Below are 17,650 nucleotides of genomic sequence, written 5' to 3' on the forward strand. Positions count from 1 at the left end.
ATGTTACTGGACGATTTAATTGATCTATATTTTTAATGTCCTAGGCTCCTGGATAGGCGCATCACGAACATTTTCAAAAAGCATATTTAGCGCGTAATATGTACAAAACTACGTAAAACTTAAAAAAAACGCAAGTTTACTCGTTAATTATTTTCTTTCAATAAATAGCTTCCTTGAGTAGCTCCATCCTTCTTTATTTCGATAGGCCCCCGAAAATCTCAACGTCGGAGAAGCTCAAGCTACTCAAAGTAAGATGTTTCGTGCACCTGTAAGCTCCGAGATATATTTTGATTCGATTCGGGATAATTCGGGACTACTTCTTCTTAGTTGGCTCTGCAATCTTTAGGAGTCTTGGCCTGCCATTTCTGGCCTCAAAAGCACCACATCATGAGATTCAATTACTTTCTTCCAATTACAATCTGTTTATAGATGAAAATAGACAACAGATTGATTCAATTTATTAAATAAATATCGTATATTTGTTTTACTTTTTTTACATAAATAAAAAGAGCTTAAAAAACATTCCTAAAATTCTTCCATCTAAAACAATTAAAATCGCGTTCGTTCGACCGAATGCAGCCGAAACGTTAAATTTACAACTCAGCTCAACCCTCCTGTGCGCTGTCCTCTTCAAAATCGATCGATACATTCGTTCGGAGTACATTTGTCTAGAGGATATTAAAAAAAAACTTACTCAAAAGAAAACAAGAAACCCTTTTTCGATCCACAGTCTCATCCGCTCGAAGCACCCAGAAGCCACCCTTTCGTGTGCCGTACAGCTGAATGCATTTCTTCCCCCTTTTTCCTGTTCTCATCGTATTTTGTTGTTGTTTTTGGCAGCATGGATCAGATTTGCTTATCCTACTTAACATTGAGTGTTCGTACAAAACACCGCTACCTAAGAAGCTTTGTTACAATCATCCTCTACTCGGTGAATAAATTTAACTAACGACTCGCCTCCCTAGTGCTAGCCCCCACCGCCAGAGGGCAGCACACAGCGCACGATCGTCGTGCTAGCAAAACCCAGGATTGGTGTGCTCGATAATGCACCGCTTGCAGTACTTCTTGACCGCCCGGTAACCTTCGATCGAGATTTGACAGTCCTGAATGTTGAGCTGCTGCAATCCCCGACAGTAGTACGCGATGCACTGGATCCCCCGGTCCGTAATCATGTCACAGTTGCGCAGGCTAAGCTTCTTCAGATTGGGACAGCTTTCGGCGAGTGCCCGCAGACCGGCATCGCTCACATCACACTTGCCAATGTCGAGCGCCCGCAACCGTGGACAGGACCGAGCGAGCACGTTGATCGAATCGTCACTGACCGCTTCGCAGCCGCGGGCATTCAGATAGCGCAGCTTGTAGCACCGTCGGGCAATCACCTTCAGCCCTGCGTCCGACACCTGATCGCACTTGGCCACGGACAGGTAGCGTAGGGTAGCACCGAGTTTCGCCAGCTCGTACAGCCCGAAGTCTGTGACGCTCGTACAGTCCGAGACGCTCAGTTCGCGCAGCGCAATACAGAAGTTTGGAATGAACTTAAGCCCCGCATCTGGAATGTGTGAGGAGGACAGTATAGTATCGAGAACTGCTAGTTGACCGAGGGTATGTATCGTCTCACCTGTTACTTGTATACACCGCCTAAGGTAGAGATAGACCAGCAGCGGACAGTTGCGGGCAATGACTTTGATACCGGCGTCACAGATCGACGCACAGTCGGTTAGGTCCAGATACTGTAGCAGCAGTCTTCGCGGTGGTTCCAGTCCAGGATTGATGCTGATGCACGTTATTTGGGCACAACCTGCAAAATTGAGTTAGTCGATCATTAGTTTCTGTCAGTGTTGAGCGTCTTCGTCTTCAAAGCCCATACCGGTTATGTCTAGATGCTGCAGGTTTGTACACTTGGTCACCAGATCCGATAGAGCCTGGTTCGTGATGGTAACGCTGTTCTGGATCTGTAGGTGCGTTATCTCCGGACAGCGTCTCGAAAGCAGCTGCAGCCCTCGGTCTGTTAAGCGGCAACCGTCGGCTAGCAGTACTCGCTCCACACCCGGACAGGCGCCGTTTCGCGTCTGACCGCAGAGCCTTCGTAGGATGGTCTTGATGGCACGATCGCCACTGTTTTCTTCTCCTGCAAGGTTCGAACGACATTAGTGATGTTGCATTGATGGATCTCGATGGTCACCTACCCTTAATCTTGATGATCTTCCACAGCGCCGGATTCCAGATGACCGATTCGAACCGTCGGCAGACCCGAGCAATATTGCACAGCTCGCTACTGTCCAGCCATTCGAAGATGCGAACCATCAGCTCGTCCGGTATTCGATCGAACAGTGGTCCGGCCCGGTACAGACTGGTACCGTGTCCATTGCTAAGACTGGTCAGAATAGTGGTTCCGTCGGGTCTACCACCGTTACTACCGTTGGTGCCGTTTCCTCCCACCGGGGTATTAGTTTGTGCCGGACTTCCGTGACTGGATGAGGTTGAGTTGGTACCGCCACCGTGTCCCGATCCATGATGATTCCCACCCGTCGTCCAGGAGGCCGGAATGGAGGATTGCTGCTGTCCCGAGGGCGAAGGTGACACGAGCGTATGGTAGCCTTGGTCCAGATTGGGCGAGAATCGTCCGTACCGGGATAGCCCATCGGTGTAGTGTTGGGATTTGGTGAGTGGAATTCTGAAACGAGATTTCACAATGCGTTAGACAAATTCGTACCAGCATTCCGAAGATACCTACCTCCCGTCGATGAAATCTGCCGACCCGACCGCCTTGATGTGTGTCCCCCGCGGACTGTGGAAGGCCGGCGAGCCTCGTATCCGGTCGAGCAGATACCGATCGGACCCACTCGTTTCCGGACTAGACGCGCGCCGCAGCAGATGCGGCGAGCTGGAATCAAGACAGTCCACCTGTGATTGGGCCTGGGACGATGTTTGGGACGAGGAGTTGTGTGCGTTGTGGGCCGCGACTGATCCCACCCCACCAACTCCACCACCACCACCACCATTCCGTCGGCAGAAGTTGTAAATCGCGTCGATGTTTTCGTTCTCGAGGTAGTACCGCTCGGTGTTGTTGCTGCTGCTGGACTGGTTGCGCGTCAGGCTGGACGGTGTGGCGTTGGCATTGCGCCGAATGGCACCTTGAATGTAGAGCGCGTCCATCTTCTCCTCCAGAAAGTACCGATCCGCTTCGGACAATCCGCCGAGCCCTGGAGGAGGCGGTTCGTCTGGATGGTGGTAGCCGCCCTGAGAGCCACGCAGGACGGGGGAGAGTCGCTGATGATGTTGCTGGTAGGTGTTGGTTAGCAGTGCATCGATCGGGGTGTAGGTCCGGGGCCGAACTGGCCGATAGTCGCGTCTGTGTCCATGGTGTCCATTGACTGTCGGTGGCGGATGTAGGGGCAGTGGTAGCGCTTGATGCAGATACGAGGAACCGTTTTGATCGAGCGACGAGGAAGAACTGCGGGAAAGCAGGGACCCTCCACCACCACCACCTCCACCTCCACCACCACCACCACCACCACCTCCGTCTTGAACGACTCCGTCCGGTGGTTGTTCTCCTTTGCATCCGGACGACATTAGGCCACCGGTGTCGGGCGGGTAAAGATCGGAGTCGAGCGTGAGTATTGGAGAACTTCGGGACATCTGGTAGGCTTGTGGATCGAGTGGGCTGGAGCTGAGCGGATGATGATACTGCCGGGTGTCCATCGAGGGAGTGTTGCGTCCCAGCGAAGCCAACGGACATTCGACCGGTGCAACGCGGCGTTGTTGGTGTGTCATGGTGGCGGCTCGGATTGAAGTGTGCTGGACTCGTTCGTCAAACGTGCCTTGGTGTCTATTCGTACGAGCCCGGCTTTAGTGAAGCGTGGCCCCAGAACAGTAACATCCGAACGCGCAGACACTTATCTGTGTTAGAGAGAGAGAGCAGATGAAGGACAATTGAGGTTAGTTAGAGGACGAACATTTGATAATATGAAGAGTCTACAAATATCTCGTTTGACAAATATGTCGTACAAATATGACGTTTTCTCTTCTTCTGTTCCTGATCCCATCTCCAAATCTCGTGCGACCAGCTACACTCCAGAAAATTGCATCGACCTGCAACGTATCACCATCGATTCAAACTCCGTCACAGCGGCCCTGATCAAACTAAAATCTTCTTTCAACCCTGGCCCGGATGGCATACAAGCAGTTGTGTTGAAACAGTGCTCTGTAACATTATGTCCTCTTCTGGTCAAGATTTTCAATGCATCGATGAACAAAAGTGAGATCCCGGCTATTTGGAAGACGTCTTGGATGATCCCCCTGTACAAAAAGGGCGACAGGCACCTTGCTACCAGCTACAGAGGCATCACACCATTATGCGCTTGCATGAAAACATTGGAGATAATTGTCAAAGAAAGTATCCTTAGAGCGTCTCTAGGTTACATAAGGAAGGAGCAGCACGGTTTTATGCCCAAACGTTCCACCTCCACAAATTTGGTTCGATTTGTCTCTGAGTGTGTGAACCGCAAGGACCAGGGCTTACAAGTCGATTGCATATACACCGATTTGAGAGCCGCCTTCGATAGCATATCGCACGATATACTGTTGCTAAAACTCCAAAGGTTGGGACTCTCACACTCAATCGTCAATCGGCTCAACTCCTATCTTCGCAACCGAAAGTATCGCGTAAAATTTCGGGATCATACCTCTCGTCCTTTTATTGGTACCTCTGGAGTACCCCAGGGCAGCAATCTGGGACCATTGCTGTTTATTTTATACATAAACGACGTATGCTCTCTTCTGCCTGACAACTGCTACTTACTGTATGCTGATGATGTAAAACTGTTTATGCCTGTAAAAACGTCTAATGACTGTGCTAAACTACAGCAAGCTGTTTCAGTGTTCAACAACTGGTGCGTCCTAAGCTGTTTGTCTATATGTACCGAAAAGTGTTACGTGCTGTCCTTTGCGCGTGCGAGATCTGTGATAACATATGACTATAACATCAATGGTGTAAACGTCTCAAGAATCACTCAAATGCGCGACCTAGGTGTTCTACTTGACCAAAAATTGACGCTTGGACTCCATTATGACAACGTTATTAACCGCGCCAATAGAACTCTAGGATTATTATTCAAGCTGACTCGTGATTTTGACGACGCCCGGTGTTTCAAAGCTTTATATTGCTCAATAGTAAGGTCGATTCTAGAGTACTGCTCTCCTGTGTGCTGCCCATACACAAACGAATGGATCGATGGGCTTGAGGCCATTCAAAGAAAGTTTACGCGCTACGCAATCCGCAAGCTAGGTTGGGCCGATAGTACCTTGCTCCCATGCTACACAGAACGTTGTGAACTGCTAGGCCTTGAGTCACTGGAACATCGGCGCTATATAAGCCAGACCACATTTTTAGCAGTACTCCTTTTAGGCACCATTGACGATCCGTATTTGTTAGGTGAACTCAAATTTATGACACCTAGACTATCGGCTAGACATCAGCAACTTTTACATATTCCACGTTCGCGCACTGAGTACGGTTTCAATGCTCCACTTACAGCTATGTCTCGCCGCTTTAACACGCACTCGCACCTGTTCGATTTTAATATGTCCATGTCCACGTTCAAAAATTTGTTACGCGTCCGACCACTTAGTACTTACGAAAATCAATGTATCAATGCATCATTCAATAATGTATTGTAACTAGATTCTGCGTCGTTAAGCCGTGAACGGCGGACGATTAAATAAATAATAATAATAATAATAATAATAATCTCAAAGTCTCTGACTAGCAAATCCAGTATCATCTCTACAAAAAAGGCTCAATCATACCTCCAGATGGCAAGGAGATCTCACAAAAAATCCTTTGACGTAGCTACATATGTCCAGTTTTGCAAAACCAGCATTGCCAAATAGATCAGTTTAGTAAATCAACATGGTTCCTCCCATTTTAACCCCTGATGAGGTTCGATTAGCGTAAGCTGCACGTCCTACAACAAACGCCACGCGGTCCCGCGTAACAGTGCGTACGGTAATTCGGACGTGTGATCACTCACGACCACCATCTTCACGCACGATTGCCGTTCGGCACTTAGTCAAACAACACTAATTAAATTCAAATTATCCCACCCAGCCTTTAACCTTCGCAACCATCATCAGCAGCCGAGGGAGAAGAAGTCCCGTCTAAACCGGGCTTGGATCTTGATCAAGACCATCAAGTCCCTCATCGCACATCAATCTGCACAGTTGGGTAAGGTGCACAGTATAGGGTGAAGTTTTCCCCTGCAATGACCTCGATGATGGTGCCGGTCAAAATTAAACCATTCCTGTATGCAGCTTTTCCCGTGCGGTGCGAGCGAGCGAGTTGCGACCCAAACCCCGAAGACAAATGGGTTGAAAATGGGTGAGCATAAAACTGAAATTACGTTTAACTTTTATATAACGCGCTTCTTCGTACCAGCGCGCATCAAATGGTCCGACACTAACGAGGGAGCGAAATTACGTCCCGGGCTTAACTAGCCCAACGCTCCGCTTCCGTTGCCGCTACGTACCGAAACTACAGCCGCGTGGTGGCTCACGGATTAATGGAGTGTGCAATCAGCGATCCAAGATCGGCAATGTCCACTACCACTTCTGCTATGGCTGCGAGGTTTTGGGCGACATCTTTGGGAGTTGGAAGAAGGTTTCTACGCAAAGTTCTTTGCGGGTGGGAATTGACATTTTGTTTGTAGATTTTTAAATGGAGCAGGTCCACTCGCCGCAGAATACTCTCACGCCCGTAAATCATCGCGTCAGGGCATGTCGGTCACGAAGAAAAAAGCCACTCCGTTCCAGGACACCCTCGGGGGCTCGTTTGTCAGGCGGAAACCGACCGGCGTGTTGGCCTTCGTATCGTTGATATTCTGATCGTTGATATTCATCCGTCCGCGGTACGCGAAACCGTTTACGATGTGTCGCCGTCCATCATCGAGCGATCGATCAACTGCGGCCGGTGTTGGTCCGAAACAAAAGTTCCGCAGTGATGGGATCCGATTCCGATAAGTGCAGCTGTGGCCTCGGGTGGCTCAAAGTGGCGGGATGGCGATTGGTACGACAGCAATCTTGGACCGTATCAACCTCCGGGCGGATATGCTACACCGCGGTGGTAAAGCAGATGATGATGAACGGATGCAGCGGAAAGCACTGATCCGTTCGGGCTATTATTTTGCCGTTCCCAAGCTCAGCTGCAAGGTGCAATTGTGCAAAAAGGGGGACCCAGCGTTTGGCTTCGGCAGCTGCCCAATCTATCGATCTATCTAGCGATCGATCGAAGTAAAATAGCTTGCCGACCGGTGAACGCTTGTTTGCCTGTCCTCTAACTCTCCAGGAGTCCTGATGCTAGGAGGGAGCGTAATGCAAAGGGGAACGAAACTTGCTCAGGTGTACATGCAACAGCTCGTGGCACAGTTTGCGATGGGCGATTGCATTGTGCGTTCAATTTCATTTAGAGTACGGATTCGTGCTAGTTTACCTTTTGACCTGTTGGCGTAGGCTCTAAAGACTTGGCGTCGAGAGCCGGTTACGGTGGTGGTTTATGTCCTATCTCTTTTATAGATCGTTTAGAGCTAGATTGGTTTCGTGTTTGTCCAATCTTGTCGTTTGTCCGATTCTATAGAGAACTTCGATGGGAGTTTCATTAGGGAGTGTTCTTGGTGTACTTTCAATTATGTTTGTATCGTTCAAGGTATACTGCCTAATGCGGACGATCTTCATACCAGCCTTTCCTGTGATCTTTAATAGTTGGATCTTATCCCTCAAAATGTCTTTAACAAGTTCACTTTTACCTGTTTACGTACGATGGACGAGTATCTCCGATTCTTGAAGGAAGTAGCCTAACCCTAACTCCAGTTTTCCATACTCAAGGGCAGATCGATCCAGGGTACAATAAGGAGCTTTTATAGTCATAGGATCATGATATTCTCTTATTATCCGTTGTATTAGACGTAGCAATTGGATAGCTGTGAAGAATATTGGAGATTAGGACCGATTCGTCTGATGTTAACCAGGACAGGGATATGTGACTTGTCGGTTGCAACCTCGATTGCTCGATTTGCTCCTCAGTTAGAGTTTTAGACTAGATTCTATGAAAGCCCGAAATTCCCTCATTTGATCAAGCATTACGACTACTTGAGCCGGCCGGTCTTCATACGGCAGGTGTCATCTGGGCCGTTTCCCCATAGTGGGGACAGACTATCCAACTATGTTAGGTTGTTAGGACAAGAAGGAAGAAGATTACGGCTATTTATGTCATCTTGAGGGATCTTTGTTCGCTACATATTCTTCATTCTTCAAAGCAATATCGGGTGTCTTCACACCACCGAAGTACGATTAAAGAGCCTCAGTCGTCTAAAAGAATGCCATGATGTCCGATTGATACTTCGCCAATGCTTCTTAGAATTTGACGAAGAGCTGCTTCTTCGTTTTGGCCACTGAATTGCTTCACTGGAGTTCTAGTCTCAGTATTATCCCAAAACTCTCTGCGAATCCTCATTCATCTACTCCCGGCAGGCTTCGAGTAATCTCCGCAAGTTTGACATTGTCCCTGGCCGTCTAGATACGCGGATACTGTGCATGATCTATTCATAGTTAGCCAAACGAGGTATTCAATTCTAATTTTTCTCTAGACTATGATGTATCCACTAACCAGCTAAGCCAGCTTAGCTAAATCAAAGTTTCTGAGCTGCTGCCAAAACTATTCCTGAATGTATCGTAACAACTTCCCAACCACCACATAAATACCACGTGTTTACACCCTCCCGTAAGAGATGCCATAAGACGTAGACCTCATTTTCCTTTTCCTCTTGTTCTTTCGAGCACCATTTCCCCGTGGCTGCATCCTTTAACGAATTCAATCCGAAGCACTTTATTAGTGCCGTCCTGCAGTGCGAAGGCCGCCCGTTTGCACGACGCCACGACGGTGTGTAGATTTTAATCTCAAGCAGTGTAAGGCGTAAAGCCGGCTGAAACAGGAGACCACGGGACAGCGAGCGAGGCCCACCGCTCATGGGTGACATGAATATTCAACGACAAACCCTGGCGTGAAATGGCTGTTCGTGGGTGGAGAACGGGTTGCAGATGTATCGATCGGTAGTGCATTCCGATGTGCATTTTTAAAGCGGGCCTGCAAATCAGCGCACAGGATTACGGCGAAGCGTGGTGCGTGCCGTGGCGTGGGCTGTTGTCAGTTTGATATAAATGCGTCACGGGTGCTCTCTCCCCCGGCGAAAGCGGGAGGGAATGCATCTCCCGATTGTGCTACATTGTAGTCGTCGGGCCTGTTGTTGACCGTGCAAGCGCATGGAACGTTTCAACCTTTTCGAACGCTTCAGCGCACGCACCGAACCGAGTCGGCAGGGCACCATGGATTCTCATAATTCATCAATCCGTGGCACAAACGGAGCCTGCCGTTGCTTTGTTGCACCCCGTACATCAGATGCAGATCGAGCCGAATTGAATTGCAAGCGAGTTACGAGGCGCCTGGAAGGGATTTGCAAACCAGCCTACCGATCAGCGATCAGCATTCGTCAGGGAGTGGGAAAAAAGAAGCAGCTACCATGTCTGCATAAAGCCCCAGGACAATGTGTCTGCAGTGGGGCAGCCACAATGATGAGCCTCATCCGAGCTTGATCCGCCATTGATAGGGAGATGAGCGTTGCGCTTTAGCCCCAACGGCACCAGGCGGGTATCGATCGGTAGCAATTGCAGTAACGCGAGACCGGGACCCTTGGTCGAGGCGTGGTCAAGGATCAATCGTAGACAAAACGACTTTGTGTGTGTGTGTGTGTCGCTACCGGAGGGCAGCAAAAGGCAGCTGCCCAGATTCCTGAACCGTACCGGGGTGTTCGGGCACTGATTAATGCCCTTTTATTAGGCCGATCGATGGGCACAATTTATCATACGGCTTCGGCGATGGTGGATGCCATCATCAACGTACGGTACGCGTGGAATGTTTGCCCATCCTTCCGGGCTTGAATTACGCCACTCCTAGAGCAGGAGTTCCGTCCGGTAGCACTGCGGTAGCCAGACTTTGCCGAGACTTTATTTTCCAGCATCCCACCGCACATTTGATTGATCGCAGGCAGCGATCGTCCGGGTCCGGGCCGTACATTAAACCCACCTTCACCTGATCGATCAACGGTGGCAGCATTGGAGATCATGAAGAGATCTTCACATCGTCCGTCGCTTGCAGGCAAATGCACATCCCGCAGCCGTAATCATAGCCGCTGAAAAGCCGATGATACTATCATTGGTGTCCGATGATAGGAAACCGGGAAACGGTAATCGGAACAACCGGATACTATGCGCGATGGTTTTGGGACGAGCGGTGCTGGCGGTGGATGTGCCACGTGTCCGGCGGCGTGTCGGAAAGAAATACAATGCAAAAAAGCGTCCCGACTCTCACCGACCGATTATGGAAGATGTGAATATAAATGCGAACTCGCCCGAGGGCTATGCGTTTTTGTTTTCTAAGTAAAAACGTCAGTCAGAGGTTGTTGGATGCATCGGGAAAAAAAGCAGCCCGTAACGCTTTAGGGTTACTGGGCGTTACCCTTATCAAGAAGTTCTATGAAACTCAGCACTGAGTGCAATTAATTAAATATTGCGGCAATTCGGAATCTCGACCAGTGGCAATAGAGTTGAGTTTGTTTTTGCTTCCACCGTAATTAGTTCTGGGTGGCTTAATTAAAATTTTAATCTAGTTTAATCAGTACCGAGAAGCGGTGTCTGCGAGGGTAGAATACTCACAGAAGAATCAATTTACGTTCTTGTAATGATACAGTGAGCACTGTTTGCATGATGAAATGTAATTGAAAGCTTCTGTGAAGTGTGCCGATGAAGTTAGTTGCTCGGAGGATTGGTCGCGCAAGAATGATGATCTTAAAAGCGCAAATGAATTAGATAGAAATACTATTGTAGCTTATGAATAGATGTATGAGTCTCAAGTATTCCAAGTCTCTCAGTGCTAACAGGGCTCTTATAGGAGTATTTGGTGTTAGGCCTTGACTGGGCGGTCACTGTAGAAAGGAGTAGAGGGATGGGGCATCCAACGCCCGACATGATATATGACGCCACAAGGACACTCTTCTGCAGTTACCAGGCCTGTGCGATGCAATTCGACATTACTCGAATAAACGACCTTCCGACATTAAGTCCTCACTTTAGGCCTCCTGTAGCATAGGCCTCCCAACGTCGTCTACGCTTTTCCATTGCTGCCAGTTAATTGGACATTATTGTTAAGGCAGGATCAACATTTCTAGAACAAATATTGAGCGCATGAGAAGTCGACTCGTGAGGGCGCCTTCTTTCACCAGCTGATCCACACGCTCGTCTCCAACTATTTGGTAGTGGATATCGCCACAACTCTGTTCCAAAGACCATTCAAAGCTACTTTTACTTGGTCATAAAAGTAGTTTGAAGATCACACTGAGGCTCTCGCTGAAAATGCCATATATGTCTGGCTGTCTAGAAGCAATAGCTTCCAATGCCCAAGATATTGCTCCAGCAAAGTTCAGCGACAAACACAGCGCATGGTTCTTCCAGCAATTACTCCACGCCTGTTTTACCAACTTTTTTGGAGCCATCTAGACGTAGTCATCTGAAGCTATAAAAGTGTTCTTCGAAAAGTCTTGCCACTTTTCCCGGAGGAAGCTTCCTGGACAACTGTCCCATAACTTTCAGGGTTTTTCAGTTGATAAGGCACAAGCATCCATTTTTATGGCAGGCTTCTTAGATGAAAGGGCAAACAAAGCTAGTTAATATGGAAACGGCTTCATATGACAGGGAAATCAAATACCTTTTATTGTGATGTTCTCAGATGGTATAATCGTTGATATTCTATGCACTTGCCCTATGCTGGGAGGACATCACGATAATAGATATTTCATTTCCCTTTCATCTGAAGTCGTTTCCATATTAACTAGCTTTGTTTACCCTTTTATCTTAGAAGCCTGCCATAAAAAAGGATGCTATTGCCTTATCAACTGAAAAACCTTGTATTTCATGGCAGTGTTGATGGACAGTGGTCTTACATCCAGGGAGATGAGTTAATGCCATGATGCCAATGATTTGCGAAATACAACCTGAGCTGAAACCGCGTGCTATTATAAAACAGACCACTAAAAGCTACTATGTAACAGCCCTGCAAAGCATAATTCTCTCATCACACCCTTTCTTTACCAAAGCTGATAAATCACGGGCTAAAGAAATGAAGAGCTGCCCGTGACTCGTAGCGTTAAATAAAGTTGTGCCTGTCTGGGCCTTTACCGGTCTATCTTTTATCACTCACACCAGACACACACCCGGCACCGGTTACTGTTGCCGACCTGTCCCGAGCCGCCCGTTGGCACAATATTTTATGCAAATGAGCAAAACGGGCAATTGCGCAACGGGGCAACTCCCATTCGCCCCCTCCCAACTATGGATCCATATCGGGCCGATACCGTGGTCGGTGCAGCGCACCCAAATTGGGATCACTCTGTAGAGCGCTACTACCACTTCTACTACTACCGCTGCCGTCCTAATATGGTGGCCGAGTCGAGCAACAGCAGCAGCAGATCAAAGGTGCGCGTGAAAAATGCACGATGTTTCCAATACGTAGTAAGTGGTCGCATTCTGCATCTTTCCAGTCACCCTTAAGCCATCCCGACCGACTGTCCATTCCAACGAACCACCAAAGGTTTGTGTAACAAATTTTTGATTTATGTCCATAATTCTGGTTCACCAGCTAGCAGCTGATCGGTCTAGGAGATCGTGCACGTTCGCTATGGTATTCAGGGTATTGCCGTGCGGTTTTTTGTTGTTGCAGCAAATTGCACGTGGAATTACGGTACGCTTGGTTGCTTGACTATTTGTCCAGGATGGTTGATGCACGGTTTCGCGCCCGGTGCGGAATTTGGTGGGTTTGACCGATCGATAAAGATCGCGGCGGTTTGTGTTTGGTGTAGTTTAGGACGTCGGCATTGTTTGGTGCATGGTCTTCCAAAATTGGAGCTTAACATTTTTTGTTAAAGTTAGGCGAGGCAGGTCAACAGGTTGTGGAATTTAAGTCGACTGTCGTTGGAAGGATTCTTTCAGCAAATCAGAGCTACCTTAGATTTGTTTTTCTTCAGAGTTCTATTTATTATCGTATGTCCAGGGTCATTGCTTAGAATAGTTTGAATTGATATTAAAAAGCACTTCTTGTAAATTAAGTTTTAGTTTCAGCTGTGTAGACCACTCTAAGATTCTTTTGATTTAGCTTCAATAATCTAAGCTTCCAAGACCGGTGATCAAATCTCATCCAGACTGCCTTCCCGTACGCAGAACTGACCTTCCAGCTACATAGAAAAGCAAAAATGCTCGGCCCAGAACTTTAGAATTTGAAGTACCAAAGGAATAAGAAGAGACTCAAGGCTCAATCGAACATTTACTAATGCATCTCCATTTTTTTTTCATCCCACTCTGTTTTTGATTAACACCTTGACTACCACGACAGACTTTGAAGAAATTCAGCCCCACGAAAGGGATTTCAGTGGGACATATGGCCATAGTTGCTTGTCCTGAATCCTGGAGGTTTTGTGATTACAACCCTATGATGTAGTGCAGTAAGTCGCAGGTAGTTGGATTCTTGTACCAAATCGTGGTATACCACGACAAAAGAGGAAGAAGAGATTTTTAGAGATGAACAACTATTCGAGCCAAGCAAGGTTAGTTTAAGTTGAGTTAAAGTTCGACTAGTGATCGCCTGGTGATCGAACTCATCATTAGTCATCAATAATCAACGATACTAGAACGAGCAGTTGAAGTGGTCGACACGATTATCCCCAACATGTTAATTGGAAGGTTCTACGTTGTGTTGAATATCCTTCTCGTATATTCTATTTAGGACGATCGCTGAGCATTATCGCTTAGCATCTTAGGCTGAAGCTATAACAATATCTTCACCTCATATCCATCAGAATTTTATCACTTGCTTAATCTGCAAGCAGTTGAAGTTCACACTGATTTCATAGATAAAGTAATCAAAGAGGAGTTCTCGTGGTAATAAACTCATCTACTAGAAGAACTTCAAGGATATTGGGATCTGCTTAAGAACCTGCTTAATTTCAATTTAACCTTATTTCTAAAGATAACTCGATAAGGTTAAGCTGCAAAATATTTATTCTAAATAAGCATCATCAATGATTTCTTTAACTCTACAGAGCTCTCTTTCTTATAGGAACCACCTGCACTTCTTGTGAATCAATTAACCTTAGAAAGGCAAACTCCGTATAGCTCAATAGTTGCAGTACAGCTTCCTCGAAAAAGATTTCCCTTCGATTGCGTTACACCAAAAAGAGGGAAAAAAACATCCACCCTTCAATACCATTCATCTGATAATTGTGTTCTTGTTCCATCATTATGTACTGTTTGCTACTGTCACTAATCGAAAGTGGACGATCGTTTCCCATCGGGTGGGGGGGGGGGGGGGGGGGTAGGGAAGGTTGAACGAAACCGCCGGTTTTTGCATTTCGAGTCAAGATCGTCGATATCGATGCTGGCGTCAAATAATGTTGAGGAACGGCTTTACGCATCGAGGGGCTAGAGCGTACCGGCGGTTCGTGCTCATCGGACTGCATGCATTCGACCTCATTTCTCTCGGGTCTCGCGCTGGTCGATTCTGGACGTACATTTCTTACATCCGAGACCGGTAAGCGAGAAAGAGAGATGCATTCAAGAAGGAGATACGCTGCGTGGACGTTGAAGCGTTTGAACGATTCGAGAGCCCGCCCGGGGGCACCGTGGCCATCTTTCGTTCGATCGGCAACCATTCCATGGTTTGTATGCAGCTGCCAGCAGTTTGCTTTAACCGCGCTCTGTAGCGTGTGAGCAGCAAGGAAGGCAAATGCATACCGTTGCATCGCGGATGCAATGTTTTGCGAGGCACAGCGATCGTGGAGCAACGGAAGCAACGGCGGATGAACTGGGGAGGCTCCATTTTTCGCACGAATTCAATGGGAACGAGCGCGCGCGCGCGAAACCACTTGTAAGTGGACGTGGTGGTACGTGCAGGACAAACTAGAACGCGGGTACCTCGGGAGCTGCTCGGGTGGCAGCGAGGCAAGATAAGGACAGGGGAAAATCGAGCGTTGTGCGTTGTAATGTAAGGAAAGCAACGGTCTGTACTGTGATTACGATAAAAATTGAGACCGTAACTGACCTCGGGGCCTCGTGTGTGTGAGCGTGGTTTTTTGTTCGCTTCCTTTTGCTCCGCTGCAGCATCGACTCTTGAGATTCGCAGCACGACGCAGCTAGACTACCTTCGTCATTCCCGAACACCGTCCGCGTCACTGCTTGCGGAACGAATTGTGACTGATGGCACTAATCTGCGATAGAGATGGCTAAACGACAAGTTAGCTACCGGTGGGGGGGCAGCGAGAAAGTTTTCTGTGCGCGGACACTGGTGGTTGGTGGGAGCTAGGGCAGCTAGGTACGCATCGCTCAGAATGCGCCCGGCCCTGGAGCTGTTTTCCGCGTTCGGCGTGTGGTGTTAATTTTCGTTACTTATCGTGCGTGTCAGTGATGCAATTTGAAAGGAATGTTTTAGATAGCATCTTTTGATTGCGGTTGTTGATCAGCTACTTTATGGCTTGGGTTGCCCACGGACGGGGAGCGGAGCAACCTGACACTGCTGACTGCTACTATTTGGAGCGACCCAGTCAAACATGGCTGCCACTGGCAAGCTGGGATGTCAACAAACTCAGCTCAGCTGCATGACCACAACCAGATCTCACACACTCACTAGTCGGAAGACATCTCAAAACTAATATATAGTGAAAAAATATTGCCCAGCCCAGTCGATCGATAGTTTCTCCAAAGCTCAGTGACGCACCACTCAGCGACAGAAGGCGGAACGCTAATCTGAGATCTAGCTAAGCGCCGATAAAGCGACGCATAGTTTATGGTGCACACTGCTTCGAAGCAAGTGAGATCAGTTTTCGCCACGGCATCCTTGCGGATTGAGGAGCCGTGTCCAATTTCTCAGAAATAGCGACGAGAGCACCTTGCGGAGACATACATCTTTTCCTTTGCCGACGGGTTCCGGTACATCTCCGGCACGATGTCACATGGGTAATAATCGTATAATATGTGAATAATTATAATAATATACGATGTTTTACGTTTTATCGTAGAGAAGTTGGACTTCAAGGGGCAGTAAGTTGGTGTGGAGCTTATGTAGATTTAGTGAGCGCGATATCGCGACACTGCGATGGATGTACTTGATGTCTGCACGAACCGTGCCTGTAATCCTGGCCATTTTCGTTTCGACTGAGCGATTTACGTTCATCGATTCTATCTTTTAGCGGGCGTTTGATGAGCGGTCTACCGTACCGAGAAACCATCATCAGGATCAGGAAGTTCCTGATGCCCCCCCCCCCCCGTCCCAGCAGCGCATGATGGATGGGACAGGAATATCCCGGACGCATATGAGCGCTTAAGCTCCACGCTCGCTTCGTGGTGAGTAGCCCAGAGTCCTGGTCCTGGAGACTACTGTCCGGGCATGGCATTATCGGCCGGGAAGGTCGTAACAAGCGGATTTGTGGTCCCTGCGAAAAGTCTCAAGCTGACGAGAGATGGACAGTAAGTAAGAATAATTTTTGCATTGCCCGTCAGACTCGCACCCTCTGTCCGCTCAATGATGGCGTACGATAAACATCATCGCGGGCAGAAGTTTTTGGTAAAACATTATTATTTTCCCATTCGGTTCCCGGGGTCGCCTGCTGGATGCTGGGAGTTTGCCCGAAGCTTCAAACCCATACCCTGCACTTGTACCTGCGGTTGTACACAGTTGCGATCGCTTTCATCATTCATTCATTCATTGCGTCCATTTGCCGTCCGTTTTCGGGCCGCAGCGGATGATGAACGGTCATTTCAAGGTTTTTGGTTCGGAGTTAAAATATCGTTGTGCCTGCCTGCCTGCCCGGCCTGTCCCTACCGGTGAGCGATTTATCTGCCGCATCGATGTGATTTGTCCGATTTCCCCCTGTCCGAGGCAGGGGTTTCCTACATCATCGTGATCACCCCCCGGGTGTGATTGTGCCCTGGTGCCGCCGCACGGAGAGTTTGTCCTTACACGGCCATGCTTTTTTTTTGTTTTCTACTTGTTCCGTGCAGTCTGTCCTTCATGCGTTTCATGGTTTGGTTATGCGTTGTTGCTTACCATAAACATTTTGCTTCCCCTCGGGCTTTCGCTCTCACCGCTCGCGAGCGTGGATCATGTTCCGTTTTTTGTTGGTTGTTTTTTTCTTTGGCAAGTGCCAAAAGAAGATAACAAAAAGGCAAACGGCTCCATCACTGCATACAAAATCTTCTCCCCCCCCTCGAGAAATAATCCGCATCCGTGTACGGTGCATTAAAGTTAACGACATAAACGCGCGCAGGAAAAATGGCTGCAAATCGCAGGAAATTAGTGAGACACGCGAAAAGCAAACTACTGCGGCTGTGATTTTTGGTGCAGACTGGTGGTATTCTTGTCAGTTGCTTTTGGGTGATGTAGTAATAAAATGCGCTGCGTTTATCTCGAGTGATTTGTAACGTGAAGACATGCAGAAGAGGTCCGAATGATGGGGAAGCAGCGATGGGATGACTTGATCAGATACATCGGCCAAACAATCCT

At 48.0% G+C, this 17,650-nt stretch overlaps 1 protein-coding gene across 3 annotated transcripts in view; it reads right to left on the minus strand.

Moving 5' to 3' along the window:
• Positions 1–451: 451 nt before the first annotated feature.
• The window catches only part of LOC118502765 (F-box/LRR-repeat protein 7), a 90,161-nt gene continuing 72,962 nt past the window's right edge, over positions 452–17,650 (minus strand). For all 3 annotated transcript variants that reach the window (XM_036035349.1, XM_036035350.1, XM_036035351.1), the window contains 5 exons: positions 2,735–3,900; positions 2,187–2,674; positions 1,868–2,128; positions 1,619–1,798; positions 452–1,549 (listed from right to left, as the gene is read on the minus strand). In XM_036035349.1, coding sequence (XP_035891242.1) covers positions 1,014–1,549; positions 1,619–1,798; positions 1,868–2,128; positions 2,187–2,674; positions 2,735–3,774 — 2,505 coding nt within the window. In that variant the 5' untranslated portion in view covers positions 3,775–3,900 and the 3' untranslated portion in view covers positions 452–1,013. The remainder of the gene's footprint in view (positions 1,550–1,618; positions 1,799–1,867; positions 2,129–2,186; positions 2,675–2,734; positions 3,901–17,650) is intronic.

Source organism: Anopheles stephensi, chromosome 2 (assembly GCF_013141755.1).
Source record: "Anopheles stephensi strain Indian chromosome 2, UCI_ANSTEP_V1.0, whole genome shotgun sequence".
Classification (NCBI taxonomy): Eukaryota; Metazoa; Arthropoda; class Insecta; order Diptera; family Culicidae; genus Anopheles; species Anopheles stephensi.